Here is a 19,940-nt window from a genome sequence, read left to right as displayed (position 1 = left end):
GGCCTTTGGTGTGCTCTTAGGTGAAGCTGTAGCAGGGAAGGTGGCACTGGAGTAATAATTGCAAGGCAGAAGAGCTACTTGTGATGGCCACAGCTGATGCCAGTGTCCCCAGGGAAGGGTAAAAGAAGGACCCTTTCCGATCAAGTGAGGCACCGGCAAACTCACCACCCTGCCAACAGAAGTGAAAGTATTTCATGTCAACATGGACCAGCTCTTCCAGAAGGCACAGGGACACATCAACACTGGGAACCTGTACATCGAGGGGTGAGGGGGTGATGACCTTGATAGTGCTTTTTAGGCTTAGCCAGCGCTGAAAGACTTTTTTTACAGCAGTCACACACATCCAGTTACTGCAGATGGTCCTGTAAGTAAGCAAAGCCTGGTTTTGCAGCCACCACACTGGACTTAGCTACTGAGTCATGAGTAACAGGACAGGAGACACATCCCTAGATCTTAAAAAAAAAAGTGACTTTATTCCATGACTGCTTTTGAGACATTCATCAGTGGTGGCCCAAGAATTGAAAACAAACTCATACTGACTACAGTACCAGGACAGTAGCTGTTTTTAATGGAGACACATTGTTGATCACAATTTATTCTGAAATCATGAGATGCCAGCAACAGAACAGACCGAATCAGCGGGTCAGGCTGGACAAATACTTGATTGTAGCCACAGCTGTTGGCTACGGGCAGCAGCACTGAGTTACACAACAAGGCAACAGTTTCTCTTCTACCTTCCTAACAGAACTGCCAGGTAAGGCAAAGGATGGACAGCTACTGAACTGTGGTATAAACCATGCAAGAGTAACAAATGTGAAAGTAGGTGTGTAATAAATACTTGATGACATTAGAGAAGAAGGAGGAGGAGAGGCTCATTTAAAAAAAAATTATCTTCTGCAAGACATTAAAGCTATTTTAAGTATTGTCACCACCACAGGGGGCAGTCCAGTCCCATAGTGACTAATTGGTACATGGATCAGTTTTAAAACAATATCCCTCTGCACATGAGAAGGTTTGAACAAATTATTTATCCACTTGCTAAAGCTCTGGGGTTAAAGAAGTGATCAGTAATCAACATTTATTTCACACCTAGGCAGAATGGCTAAAACGGAAGACTATTGTTCAGCTGCTTCTTCAGCGACTTCAATTCTGCGTGGCCCGTAGAGTAGAACATAAGCTATATGCCAGTCTCCACCCCCAGATAACCTCAAAATGTCTTCAGGTGTAACAATGCTGACTTTGTCATCATCAAATTTAATCCATTCATCTGCAAGGAAAACAAGAGGATCATCTGTAACTTAGATGCATAAAATCTAAGCTTGCTTAACAGCCCCTTTGCTGAAAGGAGAAAGAGCTGTGAGAGTGGTTAACAGGGCTGCAATTTGGTGTTTTTTTTTTTTTTTTACCTTGTTTCCTTTTAACCCAAGACACATAATGCCCAGAGGAACTTGATCTGCCTTGATGAGTTAGCACTGCCTGCAGGTCATAATAGCCGCAATTGTTAGAACCAATATCTGAAGGGGAAAGAAAAAGTAACGTTGAGTCCTACTTGAACAGCTGCAGTATTTTTAACAGTTCACAGACCAAAGATGCATCAGCTAGGCTGCAGCATCATAGGTGTGTGTGCAAAACCCCAGCTACAGCACGGTAGAAAACCATTGTGAACTAAAAGCAGCAGCTCTCAGCCAGAAGAGTCTCAGGAAACTGAAGATGTTGTGCATTCTTATGAAATAAAAATATACCCATAAGAATTACTGATGTAATGCACAGGGTGAGTGCTTTGGGCCTTCAGGCTCCAAGCCTCCCCACAAATGAGGCAACACCAGCACCACCACAGCACGTTTAAAAGTCCAGTTTAAGTTTTTGTTTGGATTTCAGCCTTCTACCACACAATGACAAGGCAGCGTGCAAAACAACTGCACATTACATGCAAATGTCTTTTGATGTGCCTGTCTTCTATTATCACCAGCTTGTCAGATGGATGGCAATTATGCCTTTCACTATCTCAACGTTTTGGTTTACCTAATATTCCCATTCCTGTCAGTCTTTGAAGATTAATTTTCAAAAGCATTAAATGATCAGGGTTATCAAAATAGTCCTACAATCAGGTACACTTGAACACAAGTAAATAGAAAGCTACTTTAAAGTAGATTTGCTTCCCTGTACTCACCATCAGGAAAAGAAAATGGTTCGTATTTAACTTCTTTCTGTGCACCATCACTTTTACTAGACTAAAAAAGAGAGTAAGTTGAATTAATGTGGAACAGTGCAATAAAAGCTCTAGCACAATCACATCAAATCCCAAGTCTCCATTAATTTAAGTACATTTCTAAGTCTAAACATTTATGTTCAACTTGAAAGAAGTTAATTACTCTATTTTTTAGGTAGATATACAAAAGCCTCATCTGAAGACCAGTTTTAAAGCTAATATAGAACCATTTTAGCACATACTGCCTGCAATGCTCACCCACAAGATTAATGGGTTTGTTTATGAAACAATTCTGCAATTGCAGATTTATTCCTTGGTGGGGGCTTGCTAGCAGCAGAAGTGGCAATAAGAAAATACCAGAGACAGACTCTCGGTGCCAATGCATTCTGTTCAAAAATAGCACTCTTTCTTTGCTCCCATCTGTGTAAGAGGGGATGCAAGTCTTATCCAAATGTTTAAAAGAATTTGCCAGGAGTAAGGCCAGGAATAATACCAGCAAACTTTAAAAAAATGGCTAAAACAACAATTTTAGCTCATTTACTTTTGTCTTCATTAAAGACAAGGAAGTCAGTCTTAGAATTATGTAGACAGGATAAGACATGAAACCATTTTCCAAGTTTTTACAGTGCTGACTTTAAGCTCACTAGTACATGTACTCTAATTTTTACCAGTCAGGCACGTAGCAGTGCCTTGTACGACCCTTTCCAGCTGCTGAGCAGGGAACAGCTTCCTACACTTCACTGAAGAAGGGAGCAGCCAGCAAACAGTAATATTTGAAAAGAATGTTCTTGTGTAACTTAAAGAAAACCTTTAGGCATAGCACTGGTAAACAGAAGCACTACATTGTAACATATTTAATACATGCTGTCTGACTACTGCATTTAATGTTTCTCATCAAGCAAACACACCAAAGCAGATACTGTATTACATGATAATACAGGATAAAAAGATCTAAAGCTCGATACCAAGGAGTTTGCTATGTAAGAAAATATTATATTTAGGGACATCAAGTTTTTTCTAGTCTTTATTAGTACCCCAATTTCAGCTGTATGAATTAGTGGAAGTGACAGCAGACTTACATTCTTTGGCTGTTGATTTACTTTTTTGTCTTCTAGATCTTTGAATTTTGATCGATAAGAAACCATTTTTTCCTGCAGGTCTGGCGTACACAGCTCATACACATCCAACATAAGAGGAAATTTGACATCCTAGGAAGTAAAAAACATAAACATTTATTAGCATGATTTGGTACTCCACGTTAAAGCATTCTCCCATGGGAAGACAACACAATCAAAGTAAATGCAACCCTCTTCAAATTGATGGCAACCTTTCCTACTGGGATTCTGGTGACAGTACTTACCAAAAGAGCTACAATGCTTTCACAAAAGAATGTCTAATTCAGTATAAACAAACCACTATAAATTATTACATTCAGCAAAGATTAATAATAAATCAGATTATTTATTGTTAGCTGTCATAATTTCACACTACAGAAATACCTATACAGGCCTAAGGGAAAAGAAAAAAGAGGCAGGCATGTCGAATGACTGTACCCTGGAAAAAATATTAGTTTGGCTAGCCAAACTATCTTCTGAAACAGTTAACATGTACCTTCCATCTTGACTTCCTTTCCTCCTCTTGTAAGGAAGGAGCATCTATCATGATGCTCCTCGGGCAGCCTACGAGGTCTGTCGGCCACAGCCAACAGAAAGCAAAACCAGAACATTCAGCTGTTTGCAGCTGGTTCCTGCATTTGTCCATCAGAAAGCCAGACAATTAAAGCAACTAATACAGGAAGTGTCTGACAGAATAAACATCTCCCATCAACATTACAACACTGTTCAGAGTTTGAAAGCATGGCCCTCTCCTTAGTTAAACATTCTTCTCAGAACCACTGGTGAGAAAAAACAAAAAAAATCTTGTTTATTGTCATCCTGTAATATTAGCAGTACTGGGACAAATTCACTTCTGCCCCTCGCCTCCTTCTTCAGTCTATGTGGGTAGTGTAGTTTGCCACACACCATCACAACTGGGAACAAAACTACTTTGTACTTGAATAAAGAAACTGCTCTCAGTGTTTTTAAATGCAATTTAAAGGCAAACAGTTTATTAAGTTGTCTTCAAATCCTTGTTGTCTACCTTTAATAAAAACTCACAGAAAACATAAAGAGGAATTAAGCTTTAATATGCAGAAAACTTACCTTAAGAACTTTTGCATTCACAGATTCTTTCTCTTTGTAAAAAAATCTAACCATCTGAATAGTCAGGTACGCTGGCAAGCGACTAATTTTGGACTATAAAAAAAAAAAAAAACAAATTAGAAAAAGCTATTACTTTAAATATTCACAGATCTTTTTTACATAATCACTGGTCATCCTAAATTACTGTCTATTCTGGGAATGTATTTGTACACAAACCCACAGGAATAAAACAAGGTCTCTTTTTCTGAAGTTCTGTCTTAAATTTCTTGGTAGTAGATACTCAGATACTTTTATAAACATAAATCACATGGTGTTGCAGCAATAACTTTGTGGTTTGGAACAGAAAACTGACAATTAAAAGAATCATAAAGAGCAACAAAAGTTCCACTCACAGATTTGATATAGAGTGCATTTCTCTGCAGCGTTGGAGAGAGTTTGGTGATTTCCTCCTGAAGACGCTGTAACAAGAAGTAACACACGTTCATCATAAAACACAGCTTAGAGGAAAGCACAACAGGGGTAAACAAACCATAAACCAAATCTTGTTCTGCCAGTCTCTTCTGTTGCTGTCAGCCATTACAACACATAAGATTTTGAAATTCCTTGGCAGAAAGGACCATGCCCATTCATTCCTTCAGCTCCAGGCTCATTCCTGAATCCTGACAACACTGAGTTTCTCTCTGCAGAAAATTTTGCTCCCCAGGAGTAGAACTCACTATTGGATTTTATTATTAATAGTATCTGGACTTGGTTACAAATGTATCATGTCAGGCTTGGAACACAACTGAAGAAAATATGAAGTTTTCTGTGAGAAGAATATTTGCACATTTCTCATCTCTCAGTCTCAAGCAGCCAGAGCTGCATCTAAACAAACTGACAGCTGGTATCCTAACAAAACCTAGCTTGGTTCTTAGTGTTGCAATTCTCTTGCTCCAGGCAATCTAGCATAAAAATTGTAGATTTTTTTTTGGCCTGAAAGTGAAGTTTCTTTTTTTATAGTTTTTTCATTTGTGAGCATTAGCTATTTGATCCTACTTTTCCTTCTAAATTCTGTTAGGGAAAAAAAAAAAAAGAAGACAAAGAGAAGCAAAGATTATCTGAGAATCATACAACTTGGATTTAGTCCTGTACAAACCAAATCACTGCCCTAGTCTTACACAGTTAAAGGTTTTGCAGTAGCTCCTCTCCTTCTTTCCACTTCAGACTCCCCAAAAAGCCCTTACAATTTCAAAATATATACATACATATAAAGCACAGACTACCTTAAGGGGTTCTACTTAAAAAAAAGTTTGAGAATGATGTTGTCTGACGGAAAATAACGCCCCCTTCAAAATCTGCAAAATCAAATTTAGTTGTTATATCATCTGGGGGGGGGGGTCTTAATTAGGAACCAAAATGCCACCCCCTACTATCAAGTTGATTTTTGGACCTTTTGGGAACTGATTGCTGCATGAATCATGATACTGCTCTGTCTGGAGTGAAACCCAGCTGAAGAAACAAGTAGCAAACTGCCTTGCACTTGGTTACCTGCATGGGGAAGACCGCATCAGGGTCAAGATAATGCTCTGCTGAAGTCTGTTCGACATTAACATGCAAATCCCTCTAACAGCCGTCTTCCCAATGAACACCAAAAAGATAACTGAAACTTTGTAAAGCTTGGAGAGCAGACATCAATTCTAAGTCACAGATTAAATACACTTAGAATTAGAGTGCATTTAGGTCACTTAGAATTTCAACTGAAAAATACACAGGCCATTTAGAATTTCAATTCAATAAAAGTTGCAATAGCTTACCAATTTTAGTCCTGTAAACAGGTATTTCACTTCTTGATTGATAAAGCAGCTAAGCTGAAGGAGATTCTCCTTTCCTTTAGTTACTTCTTCTTCTTCGGCTTCTGTACATTTCATGCTTCACAAAATTAAGGAAAACCATCATGCACCAAGAGCTGAACTACTGCTCTAGTGAAAAGAACATGCCAAGCAGCACAGCAATTCAGGTAATTCTGTGCTTGTGTAGACAGTACTTTTACTTCTCATAGTACAAAAAAGATTTGAAGGAGCCCTTCCTTCAGACCAATCTGTTCTCCTTCGTGGCTAAGGACAAGGGGCAGCAGGGGCAGACAGCACACCAAAAAAATTAAATTAAGTCTTTGATCACAATTTAAGCTGAGTTCTGCTTTTTCTTTCTTCTCCCCCATCACCATCCAACCCCCAGCACACAGAACACATTAACTGGCTGCCAATAGCCAACTACAAAGCCCTCCTGCAACATTACACTCCATTGTTGATCATGATTAATAAAGTTCTTCTACTGCTGCTGCTGGCCAGACTTCCTGTTTCTTTCAACATGCAGAGCCTCCTTTCTGTGCCTTTTATCTGTCCTCTTCACTGAAATAAAATTAATTCCTTCATTATTTTCTACACATTCCTTTTAATTGTTCTGTCTGTCCTCTCCTCTTTTCATACTTCTAGCCCCAATGCTTTTCTCTCATCCATCTCCTTCCCACCAGGTATTTTTCTGACTGCAACTATTCTACAAATGCTGCTGTAATCACACTTTGAAAGTCTGCAACTCTCCTAACAAGTCTTCTTGCTGATACTGGCCTATGCATCATTCCTCTTAACTACACGTTCCAAGACTCTCAACTATTTTAAGGACAACAAACATCACAGTAGAGGGAGAGAGATGCAGGATTCTTACCTTAAAAAAGATCTTTATTCCTCATTACTACCAAGCTATGAGATGCAGTATCTCATCTAAGGGATGTTTCCTTATTTCAGACAAGCAAAATGCACAGTGTATAATCCTTTCTAAAAGTGGTGCTCAGTTTGATGACAGCCAGGATTTTGGGGTGGAGAAATGGGAAAAGAGCAATACTTGCCATGAGATGTGTGCCCCATGTGGTCATATCCTCTTTTTCTTGCTATAAAGAACCCACTAGAATGTTGTCAGCTGCATTTGTTTCTTACTCATACAACTGTGGACACCTAATTTATTTCTTAAGAAATCAATCAAGCTACCTTTTGTACATCTTTAGTGCACCAGGTATGTCAGCAACACACCCTTACAAGCAGAAAAAGCCTATTTAGGACAACAGTTACTTTTAGTTGGATAAAGCATGTCAGCATCCTTGAAAATGGTGAGTACCAATCTTCTCTGGGGAGGAAATGTGCTATTGAAATTCAACAAGAGTTTTTTTCCTGTAGATTTCTATTACCATTCTTTCTCCCCACAACATCCTCTCTCTCAAAGCATATCCAATCTTGAAGTTAAGTTTTGTGTACTCTTGCACAATATCATGACCCCATTCCCCTACCTACACCTTCATTTTCCATACTATTCTGAACAATGCTTTTCATCCTCCCTGAACCCAACTGCTGAAGTGTGAAATCATCATTGTTTATGTCTTGCCTTAGTCTTTAGGATACGCTGTTTCAAATTCAATGCTGAAGAACTGATCAATTAAACTCTTCTTTTTAGAGGATGCTGCTGTAGCTCCAGAGTCTGTCTGTAAAACAAAATCTCTTATGATGTAACTTTAAACAGAATGTAAATACAGTCTTCTCTACAGACAAAATAACCCCATTTATTTAAATTCTTTAAAGCCTATTTCTTCATCTTTCTATAGGTGCATTTTCTCCTAGTCAGCCAATCTTCTTACACAGCATTAAAGGTTCAAAACAAATATGTTTATAACATGCTGTTAAAACCAACCTGAACCCCATTAACAAGCAAGATCAAAAATTCATAAATCCCTGCCCCCCCAACTTAAATCTATCTTAAGTTTTCAGGATAGTCTTCCAAGGCTCTGCCAAGACTCTCCAGAAAACAGTTTACAGAGAAAAGAGAAAGCTGTTCTGGTAAAATTTCAGGAAAAACTATCAGCAATTTCTTGTATGAGGTTAACAGTTCAAGTTAAAACTGTAGCACAAAAAAGTTCTTATGTGCTGAATTCACAGGTTATCAGGGCCAGCTGCCACATACATGAGAGGCTGTCACCACCAGCTTGGTACAACACTGCCTTACAAAGCCCAAAGGTAAGGGTGTCTTTTAGCACACTCCACAGCATCACTGACAGGACCATGGTAGCATTGTGTTCATCAGAGACATCAGAAAGCAATTTCACTATTCCAGACACATGTTAAAGAACTAACACACAGATAATACTTAACAAAACGTATGTGAAATACTATAAATCCTTATTCTGGTTAGAGTTACCTCCATAATTGTATCACCTTCTATGCCTTCCAGCTTCTGCTGTAGTACCCTCATCATCTGCACCCAGCACTCATTGGCATCCTAGGAAGGGAACACAACATTAAATCTGACTACAAACATTATGATTTGGTAATATTAAACCCATCAATTATAAAGCCAAAAGTGAGCATTACTTAACTAAGAATTTCTCCCAGTTGCACCATGCATGCTCAAAACTAGCACTTGATACTACATTCAACTTCTATACAACTTTTCTACAGAAAAAACCACCCCACTTTACTGGGAGTAATTATTTTCACAGGAGAAGAAAAGTCTTAAAATGTTCTTGTTCTCAACTTCCAACGTACTACAGAATTTTAAACAACAAGCTAATAATCGGTCTTTACCTGTTGAAGGTACTGGCCTTGATCACCTTTCTCTGCAAACTGTGGGAAGGCCATATGTAAAAACTGCAGAAGAATGATAGGTGGGATACTGGAGGAAGTTTTATCCATGGAATCAAACAAGTCTCTAAGAGCTTGAAGAAAAAGTGAATGCTTTGAGAAGCGAAAAAACAATTCAAACATGGCAGGAAGTGTAAAAAGAACAGTAAAACAGCAGCAACATTTAAAGAATCATTTAACAGTGTCCAATTTGCTCTTTCCAAAGCAGGACCAAATTTTCCAGATGGCAAAACAGGTGCACCTATGATCTCCTTTGTGAACACGACTTTGAAAGCAAAAATATAGCAATTCTGACAATTTGACACATGTCTTTCCTGGCCTTGTCTTTCCTGGCTGCTAACAGGGGGAAAAAAATTTTGAGCAATTAAGATTTCATTTGGAACACATCTGAGGAACATTTTCACAAGAAGGCATTCACAATCTATCCTCTAGAGCAACTTAAGTTTCACCAGCTACTAGGAAAAAAAACTTCAATAAAATATCTAGGAAATACCCATGCTTAAGACCCAGAAAAACAAGTATGTGTATGCATATGTGCAGAGAGCTCATAACTATGTGAAATCTGATGAATGATACTGACTGCATGACAACACACATGGCTTTCTTTTTTGTTCCACACTCTAGCATATATCTTATCTACCCAAGTTACAGCATTTTAAATCCACAGATCACTTTGAAGGCACCTGTTAATCCTCACAACAATCCTGTGAGGTAGACAACAATCTGCATGGTCACTAATTTACAAGTGAAGAGACTAATGAATTGTTCTCTTGAGTAATATTATTGAATATAGGCAAGATTACAGGGAACCAAGGTCAGTTGCTTCCTCTTTCAGAAATGTCTTCACTGACCTTGATAAGAGGTGCAACTGATATGACAAAGCAATTTAAAAAAATGCCATAAGTGTCATGCAGGAGTTCCTGAACAGCTCAGCACCCAAGAATTATCTACAAATTACTTAAACTATTAAAATTCCTAAGAAGCAGAGCTGTCACCTTAAAAAGAAAACAAGGGACACAAAGTAAAGGTGGTGAAAAGGGGAGGGGCAGGCATGGCTGTATAGAGTAACCATTGAACTTACCACCCCAAAATTCGATCAGCAGGCATACCCACAAACTGGACCTTTCCTTCCTTATATTGTTTTGTTTTTCCTTAAATGGACTGGTAGAAATCCCAGTGTCCTGGCCCAGCATCTTAGTGGGGCAATGAAATAGAGTAAAAAAAGAAAAAGCGGACAAGTAGTACCCTTGTTCAAGTGTAAGGGGTCTAACTAGAACTCTAGTTAGAGCTTGAAGATACAGGGCCACCATCAGCTCCCACAGTGTGAGCACCCAGACCACCACAACTAAGAGTAACTTCTGTTTCGAAGACTCTCCATTCCATTCCAGTTATGAAATCTAGATCTTTAGGGCAAAGGCTAAGACCACTGATAAAGCATCAGTTTCCATCCTAACAATAATGCTCAGCCAATAAATAATATTAAAAACACCAATGAAATACATATCCCAGGAGTACCTCAGTATTTTAGCCTACTACTACATGAAACAAAGAACATAAGTATTTCTACCCAAAGTGATCAAATCAACAGATGGATGGATGGAGTCTGCTTTAGGAAGTTCCAATTACTTCATGCCTACAGTGTAAAGCCTTTAAGAGATACATATTGTTTCTACCTAAGCCTAGATCACACTGAAGTATCTTTTCCCTAGCCTGCAGCCCAATAAAGTGCAGAGAAAAACGCCTTGCAAGCAGGGGCAGAATAACCTTTAAAGTCAGTATGAATCCTCCAGTGCCCGCAGATCTGACATTCCTAAGGCATATGCACTAAAGAACAATACACAGAGATTTAACCACAAATTTCATCTGCAGTTAGCAGGAAATCACACACTTGTCTAAACCCCTGTTTTCTACTCTAAACACCAACCTGCAGTAATGTATTGAGCAGAGGCCATTTCTCCTGAAGCTCTTAAGGCACCACCATACCTAAAAGGGATGAAAAATAATTTGCATGCAATTAAACACAGGCAGCAACTGGATTCATTTAAAGGAAATCCATCACTAAGCCAGAAGTAACCAAAGGTAAGATTCACTCACATTTACCTCAAAGTTTCAGCTATTTTGCAAGCATGGAAGCAAAGGAAAACTGGCATCTTTCAGAGAGTAAGTAAAGGCAGACCAAGAAGTCTGGCTACATCACTGCCGCTTCTGTAATCCTTTTGCCTCAAAGACTAGTTTTATTTTTAAAGAAACTGAGAAAGTCTGAACAAAAGCTACCCCATTTCTGAAACATTTGCCAGGGCTTCTTCAGATATATAGGGGAAAAAAAACACCTTCAAGGATAGATGGCAGATAAAATGCACAGAGATGGAGGGCAGGCTTGCTTGCTCCCTCCACAGCAGAAGCAGAACAGTAAGAGGTGATATGTTTTCTTGGGGAAGTATTTCCTACACTGAAAAGGTGTGGGAGTCCAACTTGTATGACAATAACTTACCACTCTTCTTTGAATTCCTAATTTAGCAGCTGGATGAGGAACAGATGGACTCCCCAAAGCCTTCAAGCAAAAGGAGGGTCTCACACATTCTCTAATCTCAGACTGAATTTTTGAAATTCTGACCACTGCTAGATGACGAGCAGGAAACTTTCCCCTGACACACTACAGAACAGGAAGGAGTTCCTTGGGGAGATCAGCAGAGCAGGCGGTGAGGAAAGAAGCTGTAACAGTTTTCCCAAGTGAGTCCTGTCACACCTCTCCCACTGCCATGTACCCTATAGCCTTCCATGCTGCCACTAAGCAGAGAAGACCAAAAAAAGGCTAAATCTCCAGGGAAAAACACAGCTTGAAACAGAGTGTGAATCCTACTTCCCACAGACAATACGGCCACATTTTGTATTGCAGTCTGCCAGTTTCACGGGCTACATTTTGCTTTTTTGGTATGTTAAATCTGTCAAATAGTCTGATTTAGTGCCCTAACTCAAGAGTCTTTCACATGGAAATGAACAGACTCTCCAAAAATTATAACACTGATAGTCAATAAAAACCTTGAAACCAAATTTCTGTACTTCATGAATAGTTCTCAGAGCTTAATAATTAAGGTTCACCTGCTAACAGAATGAAAAACTGCTTATAACTACTTAAATAACAAGTGATTACAGTAATACAGAATATCCAGCTAGGTACCACCAAATCAAGAAAGCAGTGTATTTTAAAGGAATTAAATTAACCCTAAGATGGCAATAATACCTAATTCTCACTTTTTAAAAATACTCATTGTTTTCTCATCTCTGAATTCATCTGGAGGACAAATACAGGTCACATTGGAATGTATTCTTTTTTTCCTTCAATAGTCATAACTTTCAAGTTTCTTGTATATTCCTTACAAAAACAAAAAACCCAACAAACCAAAAAAAAAAAAAACATTGACCATTTTCACATTTCATTTTAAAACAGCAAAAACAAACATCAGAAAAGTTACCCTACAATCAGAACAAATTAGCAAACAAAACAAAATTCCATGAAGGCATGTCTTAGAACTTCCTGCCGTACCTCCAAGTAGCAAATGTCAGAATTTCACAGCTGAAAATACTGTGCAATAGAGCCATTGCAGGAAATATTCCTCAAAGGAACAGGACTCCCATATGATTGTTTTACGCAGAACAGGACCATAAAAACTAACAGCAAAAAAACAGGGTTAAGAGTTCAGTAGCTTATTTTAGAATTTAAAACTGGTCTTGATAGGAACTACTTTCTAGCTAAGCAAAACACATTCTCTCTATTAAAAGCCAGTTCCAAGAAACACAAAGCTTTAATTTCTTTATTAAAGTACAGACTAACATAGCCATAGGATAAACTTTAATTGATCATTCTGTTAATCTTGAATAGACCTAAAGAGAAATAGATTGTTATGATAATCCATACCAGTATTAAGATGGCCATTCTGCAAAATATCTTCTTCATAAACTAAAGGAAACATTTTAGTCACGGTATTTTTGTCCTACCTTTTAAGGGCCTCTTTCACTTCTGGCACTGAGCGGATACACTGAACCGTAGCATTCATGTAGCAAGTGTTGCCAAGGTTTGTCAATCCACATGGCAATTCCATCTACCAAAAAAATTCACAAGGGTACTTGAAGGTCAGAGAGAAGTGGCAACTGTTTTTGTACAAATGCTATAATATGACAGCAACTTCTATGCACATGAATTATGCACAAAACCTGGAATATTCCATCAAACTTTATGAGGTTTCCAGATCCACTTTATGATTATATTTATCATTACACCATTCAATACTTTTAGGGAATATTTAGGAATGCTTTGGGGGTTTTTCTGTGCATGTTTAGTTTAATTAACATATTCTTCAAGCATGCAGTCATTCAGAAAGTTCAACTATAATCTCATTCAAGTTTTGAAATTTCTGTGAAATTTCCACATGAACACATTTGTACAAAACACTGACGTTTTAATTAAAATCAGTTTTCAGTAAAACTCTGAAAATTATGGAGTCCGTAGTTGGAAACAGAAGCATTGTTTAAACTCCTCTCCAGAAATTTGCAACAGATTGATCTTTTCAGACAACTTGTGAATTTCTGAAGTTTTGACCAATGTGAAGGCCAACTAATAGCAAGCTAACCAGTTTCAGAAATAACTATAAATCACCACGTAACAGAATTTTTTTTTCTTTTTCTTTAATCCTGAATACTTAGGTATTTGTCAGGGAAAAACATATCGTTTAATGAAACTGAAGCAGTACTGCATACCAATATCAATTATTTAAGAAGAGAGAATTCATTCAGCATATCTCACAAGTGAATACATGCACTGCAGACAATTGAATTTTGATGCACAATAAAATTTCCATGTGACCAACTTTTTCGAAATGTTACCTGACAGTGAAATCAGCTCCTTGCTTGCCTCTCAGTTATCTCTGTGTATAGGGTTACTCAAAAATACATAAATACCCTTCCCCTGCAGGTGGCCTGGAAAGCACTAAATCCTGAAGCACAGACCCAGTGCTGAACTACAGATCCTTTTTCATACAGACATGCATGAAAGTATTTCTGTTCTGTATGCACAGTTGACAACAGTCATGCAACTGTTAAGTATGACAAAGCTTGCAGAACAAACGACTGGTGAGAAAATTAAGCTTTTCAAGTTGTAAAAAAGGAAATTCAGGAGTTACTTCATTAAGAAAATAATAGATTAATTATGCTCTTTCAGACTTTACTTCCACAAAGCAAAACGTGTGTCAAACTTATTTTCATTTTTCACAAAGTTGACCTAATACTAGTAACATGGACAAACGAAACCCTAAATACACCCCACCCCAAAACAAACCCTAGTATCTCCTCACAGATATGAAAGAGGCAGGAAATATTCTTGCATATCTAAGAGGCCTTGTTTAGAAAAAGTACAGAACACTGACGCAGCAAGGGCAATACAACTTCATCTTTGAAAACATCAGCAGTGCTATTTTTAGAAAATCTACTAAGCTGCCTGCTCAAAGGAAAAACAGCACTATTGTATGACTTTTAAATTAAATCCCAGACTTCTTTCCACTGCTCCCAGTTCAGTCATTGATGTAAATTTGTGATTTCAAATTTGTAAATTTGAAGATGCTAAACAGACACTACAGTTTCAAAACCCACTTTTAAGCAACTGCAAGTATTTAAAAACTTGTCATTACTTGAAGATTTACAAGAAACTGAAGTTGGAAACATGCTTACAGCCGAAGCCAACTGCTCCTCTGTCATGTCCTCCACAAAGATGGGGCGAGCAATCGGCTCTTCTGGAAGTGCGTCGGCGGAACCCATCATTAGTAAGGTCATCCCCTTCAAACACAGTAAAAACAGCAATGAACATCTAAGGACAGTTATTCCCACTCAAACCCTTAAGCTCTTAACATACTTCAGCTATTTCCCCCAAAATAAACACTGTTTATTTATCTCTTAGTTTAACAGAACCAACATTGCACTGCTGTGACTTTAGGGCGCACCTCAATTCCTCTTATCTAGGAAGTACCTACTGAGAACCACTCCGAAGTATTATCCATGCTAGATGTTTCCACTGAAACATCTGGTGAGGCTGGTGAGCTTGCCTGGCAAGTTCTGGGTTAAACCAGTTGAAAAGTGAAAAATAACCTAAACTACCACATCAATTTAGACATGATAACTAACATTTAAGGGATTAAAAAAAAAGGCAATCAGGTTTCCATGCTTGCTGAACTAGCATAATATGAAAAGGAGTCTTTTAGCATTCAACAGGAGCACATCTACACAATAAGACCTGTCAAAGGAGGAGAAAATTACTATCTGGAGTCTTGAAACATACAGCGCTAAGGAAAAGGATGAACAACAGAATGAAGAGAAACTGCTTTGACAGTGTAAATAAATCCCCAGAACTTGTATATAACATTGTTAAAATGAATAAAAGCAGCTATTAGCACAACCACAGGCAGAAAAAGACAAGAATATTATGCACTGCGGTTTTTGCTGAATAAATTTGCTACAATAGCTGTAGCTACAGGCTGCTAACAGATGCTTGCAAAGTAGTTACAAGGGTAAGAGCAATGCTACCTAATTCAGTCTGCCCAGTGAAGAACTGGAGTAAAACCTGCAAAGCTGTTGCAAGATGTTCCAAAAGATGTCCAGTAACGAAAATGACACAAAAAAAAAGAACCAACAAAAACCTGTGGGATTCCCTGATACAATATTATATAGGCAAGCAACACAAACAGAAATGCTTTCTGTTTTCTTTTTGAACTAGCCAAAGGTATGAATTACCATTACTAATAGTTTTGCTTAAAACGGGCAGCTATTAAACACAGGAGAGCACATTTCAGCAGGTTGGTAAAAAAAGGACATAAGCAGAAGTGTAACTTCAGCACCACCAACACATTTGTCCATGCTGGGGATGTGCAAGGACAAGGGTCTGCAGACAGTACCCATGTTCACCAGCTCTCTCTAAATAACATCACTTATTTCTATGGTCAAGATTAGAAGCACTGCTCTGACCCAAAACATTTCTTATACAGAATAAATAAATATATGCACCCAGGTACTACGGAAAAAATGGTATGATTTCCCTACTGATGCAAAAAAAAAAAAAAAGTTTTTTTATAAATCAATGGTGAGACCTTTCTAAGCATGCTTACATATGACATCTATAAACTTATTTTTCTTCAAGGTATAATTTTTTGAGATAGCACTGCCCATTCAAACAGAAACAGCAAGCACTTTCAAGTCTTTCTTTAAATGCCAAAATAAAAAATCAGAACAGTAAAATTTAGTTACTGATCAGAACTTACATTCTTTATTTTTAGGTTTCCCCAGTCATCATCCTGTGAAATAAAATAAAAGACAAGTTAATTATCTTGTAGCAAGATACCTGTGGCAAGTATTTTCATTAATATTAATCACATTACTAAATATACAATTGGGTTTCATCCAAGGTTACACAATATTAACTATTTACAAGTTATCAAGTCTTGTCTGACTAAAATGAAAAGCAGCCAAGTTGTGTTTGCAATGAGGTTCCTCATGTGTTGTTCAACACTGCTTAAATGTAAACAACTTTTTGCCTATGTCTCATTACACCAGTAAGTCTCCAGCAGAGAAGCACCCAATAAACTTCTCTTAAACAAGCTAGAAAGAAAAAAACTTACATTCAGATTCTGAACATAAAAAAGTAACAAAAAAATCTCCCACCAAGCTGTGTTTTGTATAAATGAGTAAAGAAGTGCAGTCAGTTTAACACATACAGCCAAAGATCTTCTGAAGGAACACCCAGAAACATCGTCATTGCTCATGTTAACTCATAACAAAGCTAGATATAATATAAAAAATTGATTTCTACCTTCAGAGTTCCTCCTTTAACCATAACCTTCTGTCTAGCTGGCTGAACTCCGGTCAGTGCAAATAACTGGGCTTTGAAGACCATCGGAGGTTCGTCAGTGTTCAGCTCCACACCATCGAATTTCTCTTTTCCCCATTTCACATTAACTGCAGATAAAATGTTTTGAAACTTGATTATTTCCTACTACTCAAGAATGCAATTACCAAGATTACCAAGACTTCATACAGTCTCAAAACATTGTTTTCAGCTCTTAAAATTGTCAGTAATGAAGTTAGGGAACACCTTTACTGTATGGCACCTCATCCATCAGAACATACCACCTCCAGCAGGTCCAAAAATATCCGACAAAACAAGTCTAAAGTAACATATATACTGAGAAACTCTGCAAGCAGTAAGTGTGTCGAACAGCAACAGAAACCCTTTAGCAGATCTTCACAAAGGCAGTTTGGAACTAACTCTCCCATTCTCTTGGCACTGCTTGCTGCAAACAACTGAACTTTCTGAAGGAAGTTCAGAGGTACGATTCCAGCTCAGTTATCCGTAGCACTTCCGTTCTCCTTCAGAGGAAAACAATACAGCGTTCTTTAAAAGCAAGGCTATTGACCCCAGTAAAGGTGCAGGACTGGAATTAAGAAGCAAAGTGCAATTTTGTCACAAAAAGTGTAAACCTTGATGCTGGAAATGGGATCATTAGCAGAAACAGGAGGCAGAATGGCACAATGGAATGTTAACTTCACTTTGGTGATGTTAGTAATGACCAAGAGCAGACAAAACCGCCTGGTATAAGCTGTGTGCCTCTGCAGAACAGTGACACACCTTTGACCACTTCCAAGAACTAACATAGGTACATAAGGCTTCCTCAGCAAGCTGAGATTTTACTGAAAATCTGTAAAATACAGCACGCAGCAATATCCTAGATGCACAGTAAGTGGCTGAAATACCAGACTTTAGAAAAGCCACGTCCTTCTACCTGTGCTTTGGTTTTACATAAATACGTTACAGCAACCATACCTTTTCAACACACAAAACTCTTAGAAGTCATAATTTTGAAAACCCTTCCCAAAAGGTTCAGATTTCAGATGTATGCAATACTTGTGAAGCTTTATATCAAAGAATAATCAAAAGCAAGTCTAAATGAGTTAGACTAAATTAGTCTATAAAGGAACTCAAATGACCAACTTCTCAGTATTTCTAATAGAAAGCATCTTCTATTTTGTCCAACGTTCTGATTTTTTTAAAAAAACACATTTATTATTTTGCATATTTAAGACCTACGAAGCACAAGGCTTTTCCCATTTTCCAGGAAGGCAACCCGCTCAGTCACTGAACAAGTCAGCTGCACAGACTTTTGGGTTTTGAATTTTTGAACAGTCATGCTTCCACTGCTAAATATGCAGAAGAGTTAGCAATTATTAATCTGTAGCAATTAAATCTATTTTAAACTGTCACTGGTTTTGACAATGCAGCACTCAAGAGGAAGAATGGAATAGCATGACTGTCTTTTCTTCAGAGATTGCATCCAAGACTTTGTGCAAAATAAAAGAGAAACTCGTTAATTTGAAAACAATGGAAAGTTAGAAAAAGGAAGGACGTCTTTTCCCTGCTGATCAGAAAACACAGCGCATACACTTCACAGAACGGGTCAGGCTGGAAGGGACCACAGAGGATCATCTCATCCAACCTCGCTGCTCAAGCAGGGCGATCCCAGAGCACAAGCCGCAGGATTGTGCCCAGACCATTCCTGAATACCTCCACTGAGGGAGACTCCACTAGATTTGGATGAGCTCAGGAAAAATTGTTACACTGACACAAGCATCCCAGTTTGCTAACCATAGCCAAAATAGTGGACGAGCTGTGTACTGAGGCTGCATATAACCTAAAAAGTGGAAGATCCCAAATAGGCCAAATCTGTGAGATATTATCAAGGCAGTAACTGGTCCCAGAAATGTCACTGGAGGTTTTGGTCTTGAAGTATTCCACAGAAACCCTTCCTCACAGCAAGAAGGGCCAGCAGGATGAGGTACAATTTAAGAAAGCTTTAACTTTAGATTTAGGCTAGGCATTAGGAAAAATCTCTTCACAGAAAGGGTGATTAGACACTGGAATAGTCTGCCCAGGGAGGCGGTGGAGTCACCACACCTGGCGGCCTTTAAGAAAGGGCTGGATGTGGCCTTCAGTGCCCTGGTCTACTTGACATGGTGGTGCCCGGTCAAAGGCTGGACTTGGGGTTTTCCAACCCAACGGAGCCTGTGGCACGTAACAGATTTCAAAGAGCGGAGGCAGACGCACCTGGAAGGCGCAGATGCAGAGCGCTGGCTCACCAGAGGGACAGCCCCACTTATCTTTTAGCAGGAAGCCAGAGCAAGCCGAGGCAGGGCAGTGCCGAGGCACGGCGGCCCGCGATCGACACCCACCCTCCCGCCAGCAGGGCCAGGCCAGCACTGCCTCCCTGCTTCCCTCCCTCCCTCCTCCGCCGCCCGGGCCGCGCCTCCCGGGCGCTCCCGCCGCCGGCCCGGCCGGGATGGCCGCGCACATGCGAGGCGGCTCCCGCCGCCGGGGCAGCGCCCGCCCGCTCCCGGGCAGGGCCCGGCGGGAGGGGCGCGGGGCCGCGCTCACCTGAGAAGAGCGGCATGGCGGAGCGGCGCGTCCCGGGCGCGGGGCGGGGCGCGGCGCTGGCGGGGCGGGCGGGCGCGGGCAGGCGGCGGCGGCGGCGGCGGCGGCGGGTCCCGGCCCCGCTCGGGGTCTCATTCAAACCAGCCCCCGGGATGACGCTGCAAGCGCGGCCGATCGGCGGAAGCGGGGCGGGAGCGCTGCGCGCGCAGCGGCGGAACGGGCGGGGCCGGCCGGAGCCCGTTAGTGCTGCGAGCCGGGGGCAGGGCCGCCGCAGGGCCCGGCCCGAGCCCCGGAGTGAGGTGCGGGCGGCGCTGGGGCCGCGGACGGGGAACGTCGGTGTGCAGGGCGCAGGGCTGGAGCGAGAGCGGGTCCAGGTCTGGGATCGCCAGTGCAACAGAGACTGGGAG

The 19,940-nt window shown here is 39.8% G+C and overlaps 1 protein-coding gene across 1 annotated transcript; it reads right to left on the bottom strand.

The window, feature by feature from the left end:
* Nucleotides 1-547: 547 nt before the first annotated feature.
* Nucleotides 548-19,694, bottom strand: USP14 (ubiquitin specific peptidase 14). Its single transcript, XM_068191146.1, has 16 exons — nucleotides 19,537-19,694; nucleotides 16,921-17,066; nucleotides 16,373-16,405; nucleotides 14,793-14,897; nucleotides 13,068-13,171; nucleotides 10,996-11,054; nucleotides 9,015-9,145; nucleotides 8,629-8,709; nucleotides 7,839-7,918; nucleotides 6,204-6,318; nucleotides 4,803-4,868; nucleotides 4,411-4,503; nucleotides 3,289-3,417; nucleotides 2,171-2,231; nucleotides 1,407-1,514; nucleotides 548-1,267 (listed from the first exon to the last, which is right to left on the bottom strand). Exons 1-16 carry the CDS (start codon nucleotides 19,550-19,552, stop codon nucleotides 1,116-1,118), a joined length of 1,479 nt encoding a protein of 492 aa, XP_068047247.1. The 5' UTR covers nucleotides 19,553-19,694; the 3' UTR covers nucleotides 548-1,115.
* Between the last annotated feature and the right edge of the window lie 246 nt (nucleotides 19,695-19,940).

Source organism: Anomalospiza imberbis, chromosome 1, assembly GCF_031753505.1.
Source record: "Anomalospiza imberbis isolate Cuckoo-Finch-1a 21T00152 chromosome 1, ASM3175350v1, whole genome shotgun sequence".
NCBI lineage: Eukaryota > Metazoa > Chordata > Aves > Passeriformes > Viduidae > Anomalospiza > Anomalospiza imberbis.
Note: the sequence above shows the minus strand (reverse complement) of the source record. Positions and strands in the feature narration are given on the sequence as shown.